Raw genomic sequence first — 23,793 nt, 5'->3', positions numbered from 1 at the left:
CAGCCTCTGGCCCTCCAGAGTCACCTCCCAAATCAGGTGCTTGGTGAGCCTGATGTTAAACACAGAATTCTTTTCAGAAAACATCAAATTCTAGACTTGAAAGTTCTGGAATCTTGCCTCCTTTCAGGTTGGTGGACACCAGGAAAAATGCCTCCAAGAATGGGGCCAAACAGCTTAGCTCAGGCCTTTGTTTCCCACTGAGGACTTCAGAGGACCTCACAGAAGACCTAGTTAAAGACGAAGGCAGACAGGGTGGGTCCTGGGATCCTCTTGCACATGAATACCTGGATTCATTCATTTGACAGATACCTACTAAGCCCCTACTATGTGGCCAGTCTTGGGTACTGGGGATGCAGATAAATGCAGTAGACAGAGGTACCTGCTTTGTGGAGCTGACAGTTTAGTGGGGGCAAGAGACACATGAAACAGATAAAATATTTTAAATATGGTAGTCAGGGAAGGTCACAGTGAAAAAGTGACATTTAAGCAGAGACCTGAAGAAGGCGAGGAAGTGAGCGTGTGGATACCTGGGGAAACTGCATTCCAGCAAAGGGCAGGTGCAAAGGTCCTGGGGCAGGTGCACACCTGGTGTGTTCTAGGAATGACAGTGAGGAGGCCACTGTGGCTGGAACAGGGGCCAAGAGAGGGAGAAGAACAGGAGCTGAGGTCAGCAGGAGTTGGCAGTCAGATGACACGGGCCTCGCAGTTCAGACTCCAAGTGAGACGGGAGGATCCTGGAGGGCTTGCTGCAGAGCCTCAGTCTGATTGGACTTATTTATGGGTAGGAGATATCTTCAAATACACAAGGTATGACTGTCTAAGGATCATTTGTGGCCTTAGAATCTCCTGTCCCAGCAAATAAAGAGATGCATAGGCAAAATGGCCTGTTGCAAGGGCCAAGAGAGTGCAAGAATGTCCCTAAAAATAACATTGTAGACTGCTTTTCCTTAGCACATGATTGACTGCCCTGAACATTTAAGTGTGGTCACTAGGGGTCACTGGTGCTCCCCAGGCCTCCAGCCGCCCTGCTCTCTGTCTGGCCCAAGGTTCTTGCTGAACTTGGTAGTGCCAGCACCTCATCGCAGCTCCAATCCACAGTTCAGTACTGAGGACAGATTCGCCTCCTAAGCATTCCAGTGATCTAATAGCGACCCTTTACACCAGCCCTGTGCTGCCCTTACAGGTCCATGCCTCCATCCTGAAGACCTGGGGTTGGTCCCAATGGAGCCCCCAAAAAGTAGCCCGAGACTCCAGCACCCCCAGAACATACCCGGCATGGAGAAGGGGGACAGGAAGGCAGCCTCCACCGGCTCTGGCTCCAGGGGTGGTGGCTGTGGCGGCGGCTGTTGCTCCTGATTCTGCTGAGGGTCTTCGGGGTTTTCCACAGGAACATTCCCGTTTTCAATGTTCTCGTGTCTCCCGTTTTGAAGCGGCTTGCTGCTCACACCATTGGCCGAGTTGATCAGTCTCTGCCGCTGTGTGGACAGGAGGCAAGACAGGAGGCAAGGCGTGTGATAAAGCATCATGCTATTGCTATACGCTGGGTTCCTCACATGCACCCTGCTCTTACGGGTGCCTAGAACAACATCCCTGGGGACAGGTTTGCCTGATAATCAGCCCAAGGACCTTGGAATCCTTCTAAGTGTGGTCATTTCCATTTGCATGGTTACTGGGAAGCCTTTGAGGATTTATCAGAGGGCCTGGGCCACCCCTTCCTAGTGCCAGCTGGACAACCCAGCCCATGGCACTGGTAACAGCCACCATTCAGGGCTCTCCTTGGCGACGTTCATAGCTGCCTGAAGATGGCCACAGGAAAGGCCCTGCATGCATTTTGTAATTTTTAATTTTTTAGGCACATTATACAAAATGTACACTCACTGCCGGGTGCAGTGGCTCATGCTTGTAATCCCAGCACTTTGGGAGGCCGAGGTGGGCAGATCACTTGACGTCAGGAGTTCAAGACCAGCCTGACCAACATGGTGAAACCCTGTCTCTACTAAAAATACAAAAACTAGCTGGGTGTGGTGGTGGGCCCAAGTAATCCCAGCTACTCAGGAGGCTGAGGCAGGAGAATCGCTTGAACCTGGGAGGCGGAGGTTGCAGTGAGCTGAGATCATGCCACTGTACTCCAGCCTGGGCAACAAGAGCAAGACTCTGTCCAAAAAAAAAACCAAAAAGTACACTTACACTAAGTGCTCAGCTTAATGATGTTTTACATCAAGATGTACAACATTTTCAGCCCCTTCAAAGACTCCCCCCAGGCACCTTCCTAGTCTACATACCCCTACTCCAGAGGTAACCAAGGAAACCACTATGCTGACTTTTGTAAACATTGATTAGTTTTCCCTAAGCTTGAATTTCATATAAATGGAATCAAGTATTAATGTATATTTTATGACTGCCTTCTTTCAGGCAACCAGTAGCCATGAGATTCACCCAGCTTTTTGCAAGAGTCAGCAGTTTGTTATTTTTCATGACTGTGTAGTATTCTATTATATGAATAACCCATGATATGGCTTTGCCTATTGATGGGCATTTAGATAGTTTCCCCTTTTTGGTTGTTATGAAGACTGCAGCTATGCACATTTGTGTACATGTCTTTTGTGGACATACACCCTTTCAGTGTGTGTCACTGAAATTTTTAGAGCTAAAAACATCCTGTTCAATACCCTCACATTAAGTGGGCTAGTGGCTGATGTGAGATTAAAGCTCAGAATTCCTTCCTCTGGACCCGGCTTCTCCAGCTCTCCATGCTGCCTTCCAGGTAGTTCAATCACAACATGGTGGAAGATAAAGTCTTCCCAGCAGCTTAGAACATTTAAGGCATAATAACCAGTATCTCAGCAACTTAGCAAAACCTATTCCTTTCCCAGCTATATATGCCATGAAAAATATTCTATAAACCCCAATCTCTAAATCCTTAAAAGTTGTTCAACCCTTCCCACCCTCAGCACCCAGTGGGTACAATTAACACATGCATGAAAGATGGCCTGGATTCAGTCAAATTTCATTGATTCAAATTTCACTGAATTGGACCAAAATGATTCGCAATGATTCAAAGCTTTGGAAAGGTGTTTCCTTTTCTTAATATACTTTCTATAGAGAGGGCACAGTACACATGAAATCAAAGAGAAATGTTTACAATATAGAACCTGTAGGCCCTGTGAAATATCGTTCTTTCATACAATCTATGTGTTAACTACTAATTATCAGCGCTCACAGTTTGAAGTCTACCAACCCATCTGCTTCTCAGAGTAAGGACTTAAAATTCCAAAACGATACATGCAACAAAGCCTGGAAAAGTTGGTGAGCAATGACCTTATCTTTGCTATGCTGTTTATACATTAAATAATATTAAAATTATTATCTCTGCAAATGAGAAGTAAAAGCACCCCATTTAAACACAGCAAGAGTGAAAAGGAAGCCCCAGAGGTCACTGCTGCTCATTAGTGTCTCAGGTTTTCTTCTGGAGTTGTTCTGTCCACAGAGAACAGGTGTGAACTCATCTTTTTTGTTTTGCCCTAAATAACATTTTAAAGAAACAATCCATACTTCAGGTTGGCCTTTCTCCAATTAGTTCTACTCTAGGGCCTGACAAAATACTTAGTGAAATATCTCAGGCATGGTATTCGATTGCTGCAGGCTTTAAAATATCCCTTCAAAGGATAATCTGCTGCCTGTGGGTGATGGGCAGGCTTCTGGAAGCCCCAGGGCATCCTTCCTTAAACAGGTGCAGTGATCAGTGACACCAGGAAGAGCCCTAACAAGCCAGGGCCTCCTACATTCAAGGCTGTTCACTTTTATGGTCCTTCAAGCAAACTCACCTCATTAATGATGATCCTGCTGGCCATCCGTAGTCGGGTCCTGGGTCCAAACTTATTGGTGATCATGATTCGTAAGCCAGCTTCGGGGAAGGTGAACTTGGGAGGGCTGGAGCTCATGATCTCGTCCACCATCACCACGGGGTTCTTGCCATACTGTGGCTTCTCCTTCACTATTGAGCACAACACCGTGATTAGTGCTGATCTCTCTGAGGACAACACCCAAGTGCTGGGGCCACTGACTTCCCCTTGCCTTGTGAGCTGCCCTAGCCTGTGGTCCTGGCAGCTGGCAGCCACCTAGAAGTCTGGATGCCTGGTTTCAACTCCTCATGTCAGGCAAAGTGGATCACTGGCTTTGAAACACCTGCTGACCTAGTGTGTGAAGCCCAGTGGTTCCCCTTGCTCCAGGACCACTCATGGGCAACTGATGCTCTTCTCCCCTCTCTTCCGGGGCCCAGTCTTGGCTAATTACAAGGGTCTTTCAGTTCCTTATCTAAGCCTTACCAGGGCAGCCAACCTATAATACAGACAGGGGCCTACCACTTTGCACCCACCACTATGAGGGGACCTCTCTCTCCCCCGTTTACAGAGGCTCTGATGAAATTTTGCAAACTGACAAGGGTCCCCGGGGTGGAAAATGTTGCAGAGCAGCGGGCACTGGCTCTGAACTTCCTGCGAGGCCACCTGCTCTGTCTGCAGGAGAGGATGCTTGTAACTTTGTTCTGTATAGGGCAAGTAGTGAGGTCAAAGATTTAGATCATGGGACCTAGACAGGCAACTGAGACCCAGGAGAGGAGCCTGCTTGTTTGAGGGTGCACGGTGAGCTGCTGGCTGAGCCCAGTGACTATAAACCCTGACACCCTCCGGAGGGAGGCTGGTCTCTCTGAGCCTTTCCTTCCCCTCACAATGGGGAGGAACAAAACTCCCTGTCCCCAGACCTCTTCCTTGCCATTTTCATAAACCTGCACCGTGCTGGTATCCTTGGGAATTTAACATTTGACTCCAGATCCCTAGGAGGGTCTAGTTACAAAACCGCTCAGGAACACAGCATGCAGAAGCAGGCAGAGTGTTCCCCTCCAAAGGGCTATAAAAATGGATACGACTGTCCCTCTGCACTGGTTACCAGCTCCCGGTGTGTCTTCTATGGGTTATAGGGTAACCCGGGAATAGGTCCGGAGAGCAAACCCGTGCAAGAGTTAATAGCACAAAAATGCAGAAATGCACACCAGACACACACACACTCCTCACCAAACAGGCAGCAAGGCTCAGCAGACAGGAGGCGTGTGGGTTAGAAATCAAAGCCAGGAGAACATGCATTCGTCAGAGACGGACGCTAACCTCTAACGAGGCACGCAGCGCATCAGTGGGCCGGGCTTATAGTTGTTTGTTTTGCTTGAAATGCAGGTGTTATCGCGTGGATGAAAGCGACTACTTACAATTTAGAAGAGGAGGAGAGTTAAGGAGACAAAGGCCAACAGAGACTGCCAGAGACGATTAGCGTGCGGTGGATGCAGCACTCTTGCTGGTGGCGAAGATGCCAGGGGTTATGTGCTGGAGGGCGTTAGTAGCGGGCTCCTTCTACGGGAGCTTCAATCCTCGGGGCCTCTGGCCTTCGGGACGGCTCCTGTCCTGGCTGATTCGATGGCTCTGCTTCCACTTTGAGGAGCAGGAGCCCCCCCACAGCTCATGCCCTTAGCCCCTCACTGCTGCATAAAAGCTCGACTCCCTCCCTGCTCGGAAGCCTCCATCCCAGAGGAGGGTGGAACCCACAGAAACCGCAGGCTTCAGGCTCCATCCTACAGAAGCTGCCCCATGCCAGGTACTGCTGGGGGAACAAGTAGGCTCAGAAGGAGGGAGCCTGGAGTCTGTGAGACAAGAGTCAGGCTCCCCCTTCTCCAATTCCAGGAGTCCAGGCCTGCACCCCCACTTCCTTCCGCACTCTCTGGGGAGTTTTCTCCCTTGGCCCTTATCTAAATGCATTCACTTTGATAAAAGCTACAAGAAGATGGGATTCTCCTTCCTTCCCCAGGATGCCTGGCTCCCAGGACACCTTGTCCTGGTGCCCCCGACCAACGACAGAACAAGGGTGTGTGCCCACGCCCAGAGTGGCTACCCAGGAAAGAACTCAATGACAGCACATTCTCCCAGCAGTTCAGCTCCAGGTCAGGCATCACCCCCAACTCTCCCCACTATAAACCAAGGCTGTGCCCAGGGCCGGGGCAGCCTGGAGGGGTCCACAGTGCGCCTCTCAGGCGAGGCTGGCAGGCAGGTGGCCCAGGCTGTGTTCAAGGCCACCTGAGAAGCACCAGGAGGTTGCTTTGGTGAGCTGAGCCACACAGCCTTTAAGAACGTTTCAGTACTCAAAGGCCTTTTATCAGTGTGATGGGGAAAAGGCTTTCTCCCCACTTTTCCCGTCAGGGAGCTGGAGGATAAAACTTCGGGTTTTCTGCGGGAAACACAAAAACTGAGAACAGCTCACTCGGGCCTGAGAGAGTGTGTGCTCTTGAGAGAATCTCCCAGGCAGCAACCTGTGCATTCCTTTGGGTGGGGTGGCCACGTGGCAACCTGCCTGGAGCTGGGCACAGGGAGAAAAACTCCGATGTCATCTCTAGCCAAGAGTCCACGGCACCGCCCTTAGGAAAGGAAAGGCCCCAAAGCCTTGGCCTCCCCAGTCCCCCCCGGGCTGTTACTGGGGGCTCCTTCCTCCTGCTTTAGTTGAGTCTACGCAGGGGACAGTGCAGAGCAGTGACTCACACACGGCCCTCTGGGAGGCTCTTATGATAGGTGCAGTAAAAAGTGGTATGAAGAAGTCCCCACGTCTGCCTCTCCAGGTCTCCCCTTTCTCCAATTCCGACGTCCAGGCCTGCACCCCACTTCCCTTCACACTCTCTGAGGACTTTCTCCCTTGGCGCTTATCCAAATACATTCCCTGTGATAAAAGCTGCAGGAAGATGGGATTTTGCCTCCTTCCCCAGTGCTTGGGGGCAGTCCCGTGTCCAATCCTCCAGTTTTCCAGAAAATGTCCTGGACTTAAAGATATTTGGGGCCGGGCGCGGTGGCTCAAGCCTGTAATCCCAGCACTTTGGGAGGCCGAGACGGGCGGATCACGAGGTCAGGAGATCGAGACCATCCTGGCTAACAAGGTGAAACCCCGTCTCTACTAAAAAATACAAAAAGCTAGCCGGGCAAGGTGGCGGGCATCTGTAGTCCCAGCTACTCCGGAGGCTGAGGCAGGAGAATGGCGTAAACCCGGGAGGCGGAGCTTGCAGTGAGCTGAGATCCGGCCATTGCACTCCAGCCTGGGCGACAGAGCGAGACTCTGTCTTAAAAAAAAAAAAAAAAAAAAAAAGATTTGGGAGAAAATAAACTTGCAAGGAAGTGCTACTGTCACAGGCACAGAGTGGCGGAGACAGTCACAGCAGTGCCAGAAAAGGCACCGTGTGGGCAGTGGCCTCTGGGAGCCTGGGTCACCCTGAGAAGCTGAGGAGCTGAGGCCCCCATGCTGCGAATGAGGAGTGCTTCTTGCAGGGTCCTGGGAGGTCTCCTGCCTTGGCCACAGGGTGCTAGGTGGCTCTTGGGTGGGCATCTCCCACCAGCCTGAGTGACTCAGCACACAGTACTTCTCTTCCTCGCCACGAAGGCCCAGAGGACCCAGGAGCACCATATATACGACAGGGCAGCAACCAGCCTCTGTCCTGCCAGCCTGTGTGTGGGGACCACCTTGGGGCCAGTACATCCATAGAGTTAAAATCCGACATAGCAGCCCGCATGGCTCCTTCCCCTTCTGAGGTTGTCCTGGAAACAGGCTTCCCCTGGGGTAGCCTGTTCGGCATTTACGAAACTCGACACACGAACCAAACTCCACGCTCATCAGCTCCTCAGCTTTGCCCTTTGTGGGTGGGCCTCCACAGCCAGGCTGCGGCCTGGACCGCACCCCGCCACCCTAGCAGGCTTCCCCCTTCTATACGGAGAGACTCCTCCCTCTTGGGGGTTGCCTGAGACAGGGCAGAACAGATTCCCAAAATGCAAATGGGAGGAAGCCATGTCCTCATCAGCCCCAGGAAGATGACTGGAGAAGAGGCCCAGAAATACAGCTTCCGCCCCCAGATGTCCCAGACACATCTGAGACCACCTGGTCCCACCAGTGACATCACGAAAGAGTTCACCTGATTAGCCCCAGGCCATGGAGAATGGGGGGGAAAGAGCCCCCAGACACCAGTGCAAGGCGCTCACCTGGTGAAGGTCTTGCCCAACACCGAGGGTGGAGCTCAGACCTGTTTTTCCATACTGATTGCAAGAACCGGCCCAGGCTCTCCCACTGGTCTGGGCTAGAGTGAACGATCTCTCCTTCCTGGCAGCTGCCTCCACAAAGGGAGCCACCTGGTCACTGGCCTTGGATTATTCAGGTTTCCAAAGAGGCCGTCAGTCAGGCACAGATGATTCAGAGAATTCAGTAAGACATGGCAGGAGATGGCTTTGGAGGCCCAGACCCCCAGTTCCCAGACAAGAAGGCCAAAGAGCTGCGGATGAGACAAGGTTGCTGCCCCAGGGGAAGGGGCTCCCTGGCGGGGCTCTCTGAGGCTGGCCTGGGGATGCCTGCTCAGCTTCGTGTCTGCCTTTTATTGGCCTTGTTCTTCCTCCAGGCGACAGTTCCCAGCCTGAGAACCAGTGCTTTGTCCAGAGCCCTTCTCCATCCAGGACTGGGTCTGGCATTTGAGAAACTGTAGGGAGGCCCAGGCTGGCTCTGCCGCCCCAGCTCCTCAGCTTCCTGTGGTGGGCCCGCACATGGGTCAGGGACACCACTGCATTCTGAAGAGCCAAACAGGCCTTGCGCCTTCCCCAGAAGGCGTGGGAAAGCTCCCAGAAACGTGGCTGTGGTTTTTCTCTTTCCTGCTGTACTTCCCTCCACCCCTGCCCCATCTAAGCAAAACCCCATCTCCCATACTGACTCTCTCTCCTCACTTAGGGCACCTGTGGTCAAAGGTAAGAGAGTGACAATTTAGAGGGGGGACATTGTGGGAGGCTGTGTGTGTGTGTGTGTGTGTGTGTGTGTGTGTGTGTACACAAAAGAGAAGGAGAGAGTGGCTTCCAGGACACATTTCTGCCCACTCCTGTCTGCTCAGCCTTACCTTGCCTCAGCAATGGCACGGAAGGGTCATCATAGCTACTGTCATAGAAATCATTACCAGCCTCCAGCTCACTGTTGACCGGGTTGCCGTTTGCAATGCTCTTTTGTTTGATTGTGAAAAAGGCTTGCATCTTCACATTGTACCTGGAAGTGAGGGAGGCAGGAGGTCAGGGCAGTGGAGAGGATTCCCACGGACTGGGCAGTGGGGGATCACACCCCATCCCTGCGCACAGTCAGCACAGCGCAGGAGTGGCGGGTGGCAGGGGAGTTGTGGAGCCTCGGCTTTTCCACTGGGCTGACAGTTTCCTGACAGGGACCTGGGAACACTGTGTTGTCTGGGGGCACCTGCTCCTATTGAGCTGGTGGTGGGCTTCCCGGGGGCATGAGAAACCTTTCAGCCAAGAAGATGACTGAGGCTTACTTAATGGAGCCTGTCCTAATAAAGGAAGCTCGACCTCGCCTCTGAGCAGGCTCGCAGGGGGCATTACCAGACCTGTCCTCTCTCCCCCAGCAGCAGACCTTGCTCCCGGGATGCTCATGGGCACCCCGTGCACCACTCACAGCCAGCACTGCCATCACCCCTGAGGGAAGAGTCTCTCCATCTCAAGAACCTCAGGCGGGCTCCTCACTGAAAGGCACTCAGATTGGAGATCATTTAAGGATAATGCTCTTGCAGTCTGACAGTTTATCACCCATTTTTATAAAACGTTATAAATGTTTTATATAAATGTGGGATTTATATCCTCATAAAAAATGAGTGCTGTCTTTCTTTTTAATTACGTATCCAGGTATGAGGAGGAAGATAAACCTGAACGTGGCTCAGCTCATGAGTAGGGGTGTGTGTGCGTGCGTGTGTGTGTGTGTGTGTGTGTGTGTGGTGGGAAAAAAATATATGTCATAAAATTGACCATTCTAACTACTTTCCCTTTTTAAGTGCACAATACAGTGGCATTAATTACATTCGCATCGTTCTACAACCATCAGCACAGTTCCCAAAACATTTGTATCATCCCAAACAACAACACTGTTCTCACTAATCATTAATTCCTCCTCCTTTGCTCCCCAGCTGCCTGCACTGACCTCTGATCCACCTCTATGAATGTGGCTCTTCTAGACCCTTCACGTAAGTGCAATCAGACAATATTTGTCCTTTTGTGACTGGCTTCTTCCACTGAGCAAAATGTTTTCCAGGTTCATCCATGTTGTAGCCTGTCAGAACGTTATTCCTTTTTCTGGCTGCATAGTATTCCTCATGGGTAGTTTTTGAGATGGTTCTGACCTGGGTAGCTTCTGGAGGGGCTCAAGTTTGCATAGCCTGAGTTTCCATCCTCAGTACTATCAGTGGCTGCAGTTGTGCAAAGCACTGGCCCAGAGAAGTGGCATTTTATGAAGCCTGGGACAGAGGTTAATCTGCCTGGCTTTTTGAAAAGAGTGGTATTAAATTATCAGAAGGCTTCTAGAGATAGCACAAGTGAGCGGTTACCCTGGGGCATGGAGTAGCTGCCCAGAGCAGGGCGGGAAGGAGGTCCTTGCGTGCTACTTGTTTGGGGAGCAGCCCTGTAGTCCACACATCAGCCACCTGCGTGACTCCCCTGGCCTCAGTGTGGACGGCACCCCCGGAACAGCATCTAACACTCCTCCCCTACTCCAGCTGTCCCCCAGCAGGGCGTCTCCCAGAGAGCTGGGGCTGGCCTAAAAGGATGAAGATCTGATAGATGTTTTTCTCCCTGCTGTCACAAAAGGCTATAGCAAGCAGTGGGGCAAGGCTTCGGCAGCCCCGGGGAGGAGAAAGGGCACTTACTTCATGATCAGAATATAAAACACATACAAGATGATGAGCACCAGGCCTTCCCACCTCAAAGAGAGAAAGGAGATTGTGGTTAGAGCTCGGGGCCTGGGGCAGGTGAAGGCTGGGACTGAGGGGTCCAGGAGTGGAGGAGGGCGGGATGTCTTTACCTCCCCCGCCCCTAGTGCTGGGCCCAGAACCCGGGCATGTGGGAGAGCTCCCCCAGCCTGTGGCTGTCTTGCCACCAGAAGCCCTTTTGATGATCAAGCAAGAAAAGCTGAGAGGTCTCTTCTCAACTATAGAGGTCTGCAGGACAGAGGTGGGGTTCCCCCAGCTTCCTAGAAAAAGGAGGGACTAGGGCCACCATGTCCCAGGATTCATGGAGGCTAGTGGCCTGAAGTCACGCAAACTCGACCCTGAGAGACCCTGTGGTCACCCAAGATTCTGGGCAGGAGCCAGAGAAGCTGTGGGTGTGGGTGGAAAGGGGCCCAAGTCCTGGAAGTAGTGCCTGAGAGCTGACTGAATATGCGGCAGGTGGCACAGGAGCCTTCCGGGCCTTATGCTGGGCATGGAAGGGTTGGGGTCTTCCTGGGATGCACCATTACTACCCTCTGGTGCACCCCACCCAATCCCATTAGCAGTGGGGATTTTCGTAGCTCTGACCACAAGCCCCTGGTGGAGCACACAAGCTTTAGCTTGTTCATCCACTTGACATGTATAAACCAAAGCCCATTATGTGCCCAGCATGGGCTACAGTTGTTTTGGGAGCTCTTCCTTTGCTGACCTCTAGATCATGGAACCACTGCCATCCCAACCCTGTCTACAGATGACAAAAATGAGACCCAGGAGTTCAGAGGCTTTCCTGGGGCCAGACAGCAAGTTGGGGGCCAGGATAGGACCAGAACCAGGTTTCTGGGGGCCCATAGCACACAACTGCTCAGGGCAGGTAGCTGATGTCCTCGGCCTGATTGTCTAACTCTATTTCCATAGTCATACAGGATGCAGCCTGTAATCCAGACACTTTGGGAGGCCAAGGCAGGTGGATCACTTGAGCCCAGGAGTTCAAGACCAGCCTGGCCAACATGGTGAAACCCCATCTCTACAAAAAATTAAAAAATTAGCCAGGTGTGGTGGCATGCACCTGTAGTCCCAGCCACTTGGGAGGCTGAGGCACATGAATCACTTGAACCCAGGAGGCAGAGGTTGCAGTGAGCCGAGATGGCACCACTGCACTCTAGCCTGGGCAACAGAGTAAGACTGGGTCTCGGGAAAAAAAAAAAAAAATCATACAGAATGCATGCAGATTCTGAATTGTTGGCAATCAAAAGAAAATGTTTATGAGTTATGAATGTCAGATGCATTCCCATGCTATCAAATAGAATGGAAACATCAACCTGTTCCTCAGAAGTTTGTGATTTATGTATCTGTTTTGGTGGACGGGATCTCACTATGTTGCTCAGACTGGTCTCAAACTCCTGGGTTCAAGCCATCCTCCCACCTCAGCCTCCTTAGTAGCTGAAATTACAGGTGTTTTAATTCCTACCTCAGTGTCTTAAAGATAAGTCTCTATATTTTCTTTTGACATTTTCTAAAAAGTCTCATTTTTACAGTAATATCTTCAAATTACCTGGAGTTTACCTTTGTATAAGGTGTGAGGTAGGGATCTGATGTTGTATTGTTCTGTGTGGATTCCCAGTTGTCCCTGCAGCATTCAAGACTCTATTCCTAACTCACTGCCTTATATCATGACATCTCTGCAATGTCCCCCATTCCAGAAATAGGCCCATTAATGCATTCCATATTGGCCTATGCTTCTCCCTTTGCAAAATACCATACTGTTTTCAGAATTTTAACTTTATAACACATCGTGACACCTAGCAGGACAGGACTATTAAGGGAAACAATTTTTCGCACTTTGACAGGATAAAGAAAGGCATGATTGCTTAGAATGAAATCTTTTTTTAACTTTCACAAGTTAATAAGCTTAAGTTTATGAAAATTATGTTTAAAAAGATTCAGGGAACCCAACAAACAAGGATACTGGAAACAACAACAAAAAAGAACAATGAAAAATACACTTGAAAAACTTACCACACAATTTGTTCATCATATATGAACTGTAAGGCAAAAGAAACAGAGTTGAGGTGGGTAGGACATATTTATTTCCAAACAAGAACAAGCACAGACACCCAGGCACCCAGAGCCAATGTATACTGGCCTTGTTATATGTGTTATGGATCCATTTCTGAGCTGCTCACCTACAGGCCTTTCCTTAGTGTAGCCTAGGCCAGCAGTGTACTGTATTACATAGCCCCAGCTTAGCACGGCCACCCTCAGAGATATGTCCTGTGCTTTATAACAGTCCAAATAGCTGCTGGGGGCTAACCTGGCAGAAGCCTCCCCTCATTCATGGAACAGAATTGATATAATCAAGAAATCTCAAAGACTGAAAGATAGCTAAGTGTGTGTGCATGGTGTTTGTGTGTGTGTGTGTGTGTGTATGGGGTGTGCGTGTGTATATATGGTGTGCAAGTGTGTGTTGGAGGGTGTATCTTTTTTTTTGTTTTTGAGACATAGTCTTGCTCTGTCACCCAGGCTGAAGCACAGTGGTGTGATTTTGGCTCACTGCAACCTCCGTCTCCCAGGTTCAAGCAATTCTCCCGCCTCAGGCGCCCAAGTAGCTGGAATTACAGGCATGCACCACCAAACTCGGCTAATTTTTGTACTTTTAGTAGAGACAAGGTTTTACCATGTTGGCCAGGCTGGTCTCAAATTCTTGACCTCAAGTGATCAGCCCGCCTCGGCCTTCCAAAGTGCTGGGATTACAGGCGTGAGCCACCGCACCCGGCCTTCACTTCATTTTTGTAAATCAAAGAATTTTTACATCATTTTAGTGAATCCTTAATTTTCTAGTAAGGTAACTGTCATGCAAATTAAGGAATGATTATACTTTGCTCTGTTTGGAATTTTATCAGGAGTCGTTCATTATTGTGGAAAATCACATCATCAACATTGGCACCACCCACGGGGTTTAGGTGCCAGCCCAACAGTTGGGCATCAGTCTGCATTTGTACTAGACAGTCTCAGAGATTGTTTTTGTGTAGGAGGGAACCAATCCCTTCATTGGCTCTCCTGGCTTCTTCGTGCGAAACCATTTACATACTGAAAGATGTATTCTTTTATTATAAATTACATTTATTTCTCCTTTATATTATGGTTATGGCATATGTTGACCTTTTTGAAATCATGTATTTGTAGATTGTTTCATCTGTAGAATCATCTCAGACATCTACTTTTTGGAGGGTGTGGTAGGCAGCCTGTAGGGGGGTCCCCATGCTCCCACTGCCTGACATTCATGCTTCCCTAGCATGTGGGCTGCATGGGACTTGCTTCTGGTGACTTGGTGCACCTGGTGACTTGCTTCTAACAAACAGAATACAGCACATGTGGTAGGTATCACTCCTGAAAGCAGGTTAGGAAAAGGCTGTGGCTTCCGTCTTGGTGCCTCTGGCCCTCGCTCTGAGGAAAGCCCGCCATCCAGCTGAGAGCCGCCCTGTGGAACAGCCAGCAGCCCAAGGCCTGCCCACAGCCACATGAATGACCCTGCAAGAGCAGCCCCACCCACCAAGCTCTGTGATGATGCTACCCTGGCTAATGCCTTAACTGCAGCCTGGCAGAGGACCTGGCCTAGAGGACCCAGCTATACCATTTCTGACCGGTTTCTCAGCAGTTTAAGACGAAGATTTATTATCTCCCACTTTCTGTAGGAGATGATAAATCTTCGTCTTAAACTGCCGAGTTTTGGGGAAATTTGTTATGCAGCAATGGGGCACTAATACAGGGGACATGACTGTCTATATAAAGTTGACTCTAGGTTTGGTTGAGAGCTGTCACTCAGAGGCACATTCCACCCCTGAAGTTTGAGCATGCCCTGTGTACGTGCCCCTTTCCTCCACTTCAAAATTCTTTTGTTTTAAAATGCTCCCCTGTGGATGACATGCTCCTCGGCTATACCTGGCTGTGTCATCCACCTCACTATCAAGTGCCACGATGTCACCCCAGCCCTTGGGGCTCACATGGGACACTCCACATCACTCCAACAGGTCCAGGGCCCCCTTGTGAGCTCCTCTCCTCTTCTTCCTCTCCTCCTGGCTCCTCTCTTGCTCCCAGCTGCTCCCACTGCCTGCCCCAAGCTGGCCTGCTCCCTCTCCCACCCTGTGGGCAGCAGAGCCAGAAACTCTGCATTTTAAAACCAAGCCCACCAAAGGGTAACCAGGGCCTATGTGGGGAGCAAAAGGGCCCCAGATGAACAAAGTGCCCTAGCTGAACCGCACGGGCTGTGGGACGCCTGCTTCTGAGGCCTTTGTGTCTTCAAGATGGCCGCTGGATTTGCTCCACAACCAAGGTGCGGGGTCTGAGGTTTTGGGGAAAGGGAGGCACAGTGCTGGGGGTGGCACAGTGCTGGAGGTGGGGGGCTGGTCATCGTGACCACAGTGAGTGGCTGGCACACCCCACTACTGGGTGCTGTGAGTCCTCTCTGGTCACAGTGCCGAGGCAGAGATGGGCAGGGGTCCTGTGCTTTCGCAGGGTCCTGGCCAACCTGACCTTGGGAGTGGAGGGCAACTCACCACAATGAGCACGATGACGGAGATGGTGTAGTACACGGAGTCTCGGCACACGGCCCACCACGTCAGACGGACCACCTGCCGGCAGAGCCCCGTTGGCTGCTATGAGCAGGGGGATGGGGAGGGTGCACAGCTGCCCAGGTCTCCTCCCCTCCGCAGTGCGGGGCACACCCACAGGGCTCCTCCTCCTAACTCCAGCCCACACTTGTTCTTTGTTATATTTGGGGAACAGAATGAAACCAAGTCATGTTCTCAAGCTATGGCAAAGCAGCCCCCTATTCCTCTGAGGTCAGAACAGTGCGTATTTCACAGCAGAGGCCAGAGGCTCTCGCTCTCCACCCGATCCTGGCAGCTTGAGGCACAGTCAGCTGCCCACTTCCATCTCCCTCCGCAAAGCAGGGCCTCACTCACGACCCGCCTCTCTGAGGTCAAGTCCAACATTCCCCTGGGTCTCTGAGGATATCTAATGGGGTATCAACGACAATCCAGCTTCATGCTCCCTGTTGGGGAGGCCAAAACCAGGCCCCAAATGTATCCAGAATCCAGCTCAGCTGTCCTGTGGGTGTCCCCACTTCTACCCCAACCTCTTGTCATAGAGGCTCTTCCCCCACACTTCAGGGCATGCATCTGCCAGGCCCGGGGAGAAACCACTGACCTGGCCAGCAAACAGTCCACATACTCCAATTATGCACAGGATGTTGAACACAGCAGAGCCCACGATGGTGCCCACCCCGACGTCCCCGTGGGTAATAAACACCCCTGGAAAGGAAACACACAGACCCTGGGCATCAGACATGCACCCCAGCCTGCCCCTTCCTCAGTGTCCCCTTTCACAGGCAAGTGGGTTGTTTTACTATCAAACAGAGCATCTGTGAAGCAGAAGAGAATGGCAGAAGCAGTGGCAGAACCAGGGAGGTGGAAATGCTGCCAGGAACTAGCTACTCCAATCTTCCTTTTCCTCTGAGCAGCTTTATTCAGATATAATTTGCCTGCTATAAAATTTACCCATTTAAACATACAATTCGGTGGTTTTAGTATATTCACAGAATCATGCAACCAAAACTACAATCTAATTTTAGAATATTTTTATCACCTTAAAAAGAACATTGTTATCACCCCTCAGCACCCTACTCCACCCCATGCCCCAAGAAACCACCAGTCTACTTACTGTATCTCCAGTTCTCCCATTTTACAGATGAGAAAAGTGAGGCTCAGAGCTGACAAATGCCCCCACTGCTCTGGGCACCAAATGGACTCTCTAGATCCTGTGTCTCAGGCTAGAGGGGATTTCTTACCAATAACAGAGGCAAACAGCTCTGGTGTTGAGCTTCCTGCAGCCATGAAGGTGGCTCCAGCCACATCTTCACTCAGATGGAGTCTCTGAAACAGAAGTGACCACAGACCCTCAGGGTGTGACATGGGGGCCCTGGACATCACTGGACACTCCACAGCCAAGGAGCATGCAGGAGAGCAGTGCTACAGCCAGAGCCAAACTCCTCTGCCCACAGCCTCTCACCCCGGGGACATGCTGTCTGCCTTCTGCCATCTGCCCTCCACCCTCCACCAGGCATTCCACTCAGAGCCCCTTTCCCTCTCCCCTGCCTATCTCCTTTCTGTTTGTCCTGCAAGCCCCTGACCAAATAATGTCTCCCTGATGAAGTCTTCCTATGCATCCACTCAGAGCTAGTCATTTCCCTCAGATACATGTGTTTTATCTGCTGTTACTGAAACGTGAATTTCACATGAGGCTTTGTGGTTCACACGCTTTGCCTTTCCTCACCAGATGATGAGGGCAGCAGCTGATCTTCCCCGTCTTTGCATCCCTGGTGCCTAGTACAGGGTCTGGGACACAGTGGTGCTCCACAGGCGCACACCAGTCTAGTGACCATCCCCTCCCATGCCAGTTTTGGGTACTGGGGGCCTCGGTGAGAATGTCAGCATTGTGGATCTGGAGGCCTCTGGCCCGCAGCTGAGCCTTGCATTCTGGAAGGCCTTCTCCACGGCAGGCCTGACATCCGGTGGCTCACAAAGACCCAGAGGTACTGGTTTCAGGGTTAAGCTGGCACGGGACAGGGTGGGGACTCATGGTTGAGGCCTGTTCTGCCTGTCCAGGCCACATCTGGCCACAGAGCCTATCCTCTGATCTAAAGTGCAGTGCTGGAGGCTTTGGATGTTTGGAGAAACCATGGAGACTGAGGGTCTGCCTGAAAACCAATCTGGAGGCGCCCACTTTGTGGTTCTCAGAAGGCCCCTCAGGGCAGGACTCACCTCCACCAGCCCCACCTCACAAAGTACCCCTGAGCAGCCCTGGGTTCTGGGGCCACCGAGGAACCCACTGATGAGCTAGCCTTGGAGGAGTCCTCAGAAGGGTCAGCACTCTGGGCTTGACAGAATCTGGGGTGGGGGCACAGCACTGTCTCCAGGGCAGAAGCCAGCCACCTTAACCCTGCCAAAAATCAGAGTTCCACAGAAGAGGCTCTGCTCCCAAAGGATCTCCAAAACTTTCAGCAGAACCCAAACATGCTGCCTCCTGTCCTCCCTCCTCCCTGCCTTTGCTTGGGCCATTCCTTCCGCCTGGAATGCCTTTCCCTTCCCTCTCTGCTTGCTAAACTCCTTCCCACTTCTGAAACCTGGACCCAATGCCACCTCCTCCACAAAGCCTTCCCAGATTTCTCCCCCAAGAGAGATGCTCCCCCTCTCCCTTTGGCTCCCCTGTCCTTTAATATCTCTCACTGAGCCCTTGACATCGGTCTTACCTACATGGCTAAGACCACCACCCTTGCTCACCTCCATCCTTAGGAATACAGGTAACCCTATGGGGCGCATGGCATCTCCACTGTATGTGGCCCTACACTGTAGTCACCCACCTTTCACCTTCCACAGGCTCCCATCAACCCCATTGCTATGGCCTCCCCAAGCTCTCAGCCTAGTGGTGGGTCCTAGGTGTATATTCAGTAAGGATCAGCTGCCTGCATCCTTCCCAAGGGCCCCCTCTGGAAGGCAGAAGCAGCAACACTTTTAACAACTGCCGTCGCTGCAGCGCACACTCCACAGGGTCCCTGGGTGGACCCTCCTGCACAGTCATTCCCGTGGGCATTTCCCGACTCTGCTCCTCACCCTCCTCCCCTGGCTCCGTTCCCTCACTGACAAGCGTCTGGATGGAGGCAAGCACAAGGCTCCATCTGAGGGGGTGTGGGGTAAGGGGAGGCCTTTGCACGTTTGCCAGGTCACTGCTTAGCAGGCCCAGGTCCAAAGCAGCCAGTCCCAACTCTGCAAGGACACTGAGCTCCCCAAGCTGGGCCCAGAAGGGGGAAAGTCACAGGGAACACCTGCCCCAAACAACCTGCCTTCCCAGCTGCAAATGTCACCATGAAGACATGGCCTCAAAAACACGGGAGATTTCACAGGGATGAAGGCTGGCAAAGCCCTGGGCACTGTGCACACAGGAGGTGCTGCAAACGGAAGTCGATTTCCTTCCTTGACTAGAAGCCAAGAGTAAGGTGGAGCAAAGAGAGATACACTGGGATCTTGTATGTGAGGAGAAATAAGGAAAGAAAGTAAAAACTAACAAAATAATTGTGGGGAGAAAATACCAGCGTGCAAAGGTGAGGACGGAAGGGAAATTCCTGCCACTGCAGCTTGGCATCCCCCTGGTGGGGTGGGCCCACCTGTCACCTGCCAATTGCAGCTGGTGACAGGCAATGCTCCACTGCATCTGGCAGGCCTGCCTGTGCTTTGTACTTAGCCAGGTTGAACACACATGCCAACAGCCTGCTGTGGACCCAGTGGTTCTGGGTAGTGATCTCACACCGGGAGCATGTTCTTCTGCCAAGTTCTGGGAGAGGCTGCCATCCACCAAGGCTAATTTGTACCATGGGGCAGACACTAAGTGCTCGGTGTGACAGCCTTTACCACCAGCATGCTCCCCACACCAGCCCTGGCCTTCTCGGCCTGGCATTTATGTACCACATGTCTCCAAGGCTTCACCAAGGTGTCCCAAGTCCCTTCCGCATACCTCACAGATCTTCTCTAGAGATGGAACGAAGAAGTCATCGCACACTATGGCCAAGGCATAGAACATATACAGAGCCTGCAAACGAGAGAGGAGACAGGCAGGGTCGGTGAGGGCCCCTGCCGCAGCTGCAGAGGGCCCACTGCACCCCAAACCAGGCTGCCAGGGCAGAGGCCAGGCGGACAGAGCGGGGCACACAGGAAGACTCCAGCACCATAGATTTCGTTCCCTCAATCCCCTTACTGGCAAATGGGGAAACTGAGACCCAGAGAGGCGATAACATGCTGAGCAGTAGAGGGGACAAAAACTCAGGCCACTGGGGCTTCCTCCTCTTGTGATCTAATAAGAAAGTTATATTTGCTCTCTGCCCCCCACAATTTCTGAAACCCATGGAACCTTGGGCATAATAGGAATGTCTTCTGCATGATAATGAGGTGACTGGTGACTGGGGGCATCTAGGTAGCTTCAGGATGGGGCAGGTCACCAGAAAGACCAAGGCAGTATGAGCGGGTTGGGACTTTAAGCCCCAGTCCCCAACCTCCAGGGAGGGCAGAGAGGCTGGAGGTCGAACTGATCACCAGCGGCCAATGATGTAATCAGTCACGCCTATGTAATGAAGCTCCACAGAAACCCAAAAAGACAGGGCTTCAGGAGTTTCCCTGATAGCTGAACACAGGGAGGCTCCTGGAGGGTCGTATGCTTAGGGAGGGTGTGGAAGCGCTGCACCCCTTCCCCAATACCTCGCCCTATGCATCCCTTCATCCATATCCTTTTTTGTTTGAGATGGGGTCTCTGCCACCCAGGCTGGAGTGCAGCAGTGCCATCTTGGCTCACTGAGGCCTCTACCTCGTGGGCTCATCATCCTCCCACCTCGGCCTTTCAAGTAGCTGGGACTACAGGTGCACACCACCACAGCCAGCTAATTCTGTTTATTTTTATTTTTTATTTTTGTAGAGATGGGGGTCTCACTATGTTTTCCAGGCTGGTTTTGCCCTCTTAGACTCAAGTGCTCCTCTGACCTCAGCCTCCCAAAGTGCTGGGATTATAGGAGTGAGCCAAGGCACCCGGCCCTGTATCCTTGGTAATATCCTGTATAATAAATTGGTAAATGGAAGTCAAAGTGTTTCCCTGAATTCTGTGAGCCGCTCTAGCAAATTAATTGAGCACAAGGAGGGGGTCATGGGAACCCTGATTTAGCAGGTTGTTCAGAAGCACAGGTAAAACAACTTGAGGGCTGCATCTGCCGTCTAAAGAAGAAGCAGTCTTGTGGGACTGAGCCCTTGGCGGGTGGGAGCTGCCACTGTCTCTACGTACAGTGCCAGAACTGAATTGAGTTAGAGGACACCCAACTGGTGTCTGCTGAATTCTTGGCATGTGGGGAAAAAACCCACATGCATTTTGTTGTGTGTTTGTTGAAGCAGAATGTGGTGAGCAAGTTTGAGAGCAGGAAAAACACTTTTTTTTTCTACTCTCTCAAGCATCTCTTCTTAAAGCAGCAGCTCTCTGTCCTAGCACCAGAGTCTGCCCTCAACAGGCAAGATCTAACCCTAATGGCCAAAAAGGAAAGCACTGAGAATCACCATTTTAGGAATTTAAAATAATAATAACAATCCTGATTTGCTCCCTTTATTTTTAGGGAAGGCACTAAAGTGACTGCCTATCCACTGCCAAAACAAATGGCAACTTGAGATCCAGCATTTCCTGGGATGCTACTTAATAATGTTGGCACCATTAAAACACACAGGCCATTGACACTTGGAGGTTCATGGAGCAAAGAACCCAGATTCTAAGGCTGGTTCTGGAACTGACTTGCCAAGTGACTTTGGATAAGAAACATTTCTAGGTTTTGGTTTCAGCATCTGCCTCATGATGAAGTAAGCACAGATCAGCAGTTTTAAAATGGTTTTATATCTGGAGTCTCTCTCTGGCCCATCCCTCTGCTCAGCAGCCAGCACGGCTTCACTGAGCTCATCCTATGTGCCAGGAACTACCAAGGGGATCAGAGATACAGTGGTGAGGAAGCCAGGAAAATCCTCTCCTATAACTTACCTTAGTGGGGAACAAAGAAGCAAACTGGCCAGTAAAATATCTACCAGGAAACAGCAGTGCAAAAGCCCTGAGGTAGGAGTGTGTTTGACAGCATTTGAGGAACAACAGGGAGAATAGAGAGAGTGGAAAATGGAGAATGTGAGGTTGGAGGGAGAGGCAAGGACCAGGACCCATGGAGAAGAGATGGGTTTTGCTCCAAGCACTGGGGAAAGCCATTTCTTTCTTTAAAGAAAAAGTGCTATGGATGTCCTGTTTGCAAAAGGGAAAGGCTGGACTACTTCAGCTAAAACAGTGTGATACTCATCAATTTCACCATTCATTCATTGGGATTAATAAAGCAGAAGATACATTAGCTGCATCCAGGGCATCTGAGGCGTGTATCTACTGGATTTGACTCATTGTCAACATTTTGGGGAAGAGGAGTAAAAAGAAACAAATAGCAGGGGTGTGGGTAAAGGGGAGAAGGCAGGTGGGGGAGACCCTGCTACAAAGCTTAGGATTCTGACTTGAATTCACTCACAGCAATCCCCACCAACATCACCTCCCGAGAGTCCAAAAGGCCTCTCTCTCTTCTGAGCCCTGAGAAACAATGAGGAGAGAAGATGAGCCAAGATAGCGCCCCGATTTCCATCTCTTGGGTCACGGAGCACTGCAGGCAAAACCAGCCCCTAAGCTAGGTCCTTTTTGTGCTCTAAAGAAGAGGTCAGCATTCATCTACCCATTCAAATCAAAAAAAAGAAAAAACAAGAGGTCAGCAAACATTCTCTGTAAAGGGTCAGATAGTAATATTTTAGGCTTTGCTGGCCAAATAGTCACTTCCACAACTATTCTGCTGTTGTGAAACAAGAACAAGCCATAGAATGGGTGTGGCAGTATTCCAATAAAACTTTATTTATAAAAACCATTGGTGGTATGGGGGTGATTTTCTCATGCTGTTCTCGTGATAGTGAGTGAGTTCTCACGAGATCTCATGGTTTTGTAAGGCAGTTTTCCCCGCTCTTGCACGCTTTCTCTTCCCTGCCACCATGTAAAATGTGCCTCCTCCCCTTCCACCATAATTGTAAGTTTCCTGAGGCCTCCCCCATCCATGTGGAACTGTGAGTCAGTTAAACATCTTCTCTTTATTTATTTATTTATTTTTTAAAAACAGTTGGTGAGCTGGATTTGGCTCTCCAGCCATAGCTTGGTAACCTCTCCTCTAAAGGGTTCCTGTGAAATTCCCAAGGTGCACTCAGGTTCAGCAGAAGCCTGAGGTTTTATTTCAGCTATGCCAAGACTTTCACAAGGCAGGACCACAGAACTACGGGACCAATTAGCCACATCCACAGTCCCTTAGTGAAAGGGGAGGGAGTGTAAAGCCAGAGAAACTAGAAAGATAATAACTCTATTATAGAAATAATAAACAGGTCTGTTGTTCAAAATGTGCCAACAGCCCTCATTCTAGTCTTCGTTTTCATTAATGGCTTACCCTCTTAATTAAAACTTCACCATTCATTATTTTCTGGTTGTTACTATCTTTGTGGGAATTCCAGATTTCACTTTCTTAATGATCTCTTGCAAAGAATAATACTTGGTTGGGTCTAAATATACAAGCAGATGGTGCTGGATGGTCAGGGAAGCTGATCAGGAGGAAAATTTGCTGTGGTTGATCCAAAGCAGAGAAGCAAACCTTGACCAGCTACGTTTCTCCATACCACACAACAGAGTCAGCAAACCTTTTCTGTAAAGGGGCAGATAAAAAATATGTTTGACTTTGTGGGTCAGGCTGTCTCTGATGCATGTACTCAGCTCTGCCTCTGAAGTGCAAAAATAGCACTTATTATTATATTATAGAAGATAATATAGAAACGAATAGGAATGTTTGTGTTCCAATAAAACTTTATTTACAAAAACAGGCATTGAGCCAGACTTGGCAAGGGTTGTAGTTTGCCTACTCCAGCACAGAGAGTTACAAACTTGTAACTTAGGTTTGAACCCCTATTTCTTTTCAAATTACTACTTGACCCCCCCTCCACCATTTGTCATCAAAGTCCATCTGAATATGGAGGGAAGTTTGAGAAGTACACCAAAGTTTTAAACTACAGATGCTCCTAGACTTACAATGAGGTTATAGCTTGGTAAGCCCATTTTAGGTTTAAAATACTTTAAATGGGCTGGGTGCAGTGGCTCACACCTGTAGTCCCAGCACTTTGGGAGGCCGAGGCAGGTGGATCACCTGAGATCAGGAGTTCGAGGCCAGCCTGGCCAACATGGTTAAACCCCTTCTCTATTAAACATACAAAAATTAACTGTGTGTGGTGGCACATGCCTGTAATCCCAGCTACTTGGGAGACTGAGGCAGGAGAATCGTTTCAACCCAGGAGGCAGAGGTT

General features: G+C 50.5%; 1 protein-coding gene across 1 annotated transcript in view; it reads right to left on the bottom strand.

The window, feature by feature from the left end:
• SLC24A4 (solute carrier family 24 member 4) overlaps positions 1-23,793 on the bottom strand; it is a 171,278-nt gene that overhangs the window by 36,885 nt on the left and 110,600 nt on the right. The window contains exons 3-11 of the mRNA XM_030931774.1: positions 19,376-19,450; positions 16,656-16,740; positions 16,016-16,119; positions 15,364-15,438; positions 12,827-12,852; positions 10,751-10,804; positions 8,951-9,093; positions 3,825-3,994; positions 1,271-1,475 (exon numbers count right to left, since the gene is read on the bottom strand). Of these exons, the coding sequence (XP_030787634.1) occupies positions 1,271-1,475; positions 3,825-3,994; positions 8,951-9,093; positions 10,751-10,804; positions 12,827-12,852; positions 15,364-15,438; positions 16,016-16,119; positions 16,656-16,740; positions 19,376-19,450 (937 nt within the window). The remainder of the gene's footprint in view (positions 1-1,270; positions 1,476-3,824; positions 3,995-8,950; positions 9,094-10,750; positions 10,805-12,826; positions 12,853-15,363; positions 15,439-16,015; positions 16,120-16,655; positions 16,741-19,375; positions 19,451-23,793) is intronic.

This window comes from Rhinopithecus roxellana, chromosome 5, assembly GCF_007565055.1.
Source record: "Rhinopithecus roxellana isolate Shanxi Qingling chromosome 5, ASM756505v1, whole genome shotgun sequence".
Lineage (NCBI taxonomy): Eukaryota > Metazoa > Chordata > Mammalia > Primates > Cercopithecidae > Rhinopithecus > Rhinopithecus roxellana.
The sequence above is the reverse complement of the archived record's forward strand: the minus strand, read 5'-3'. Positions and strand labels throughout refer to the sequence as shown.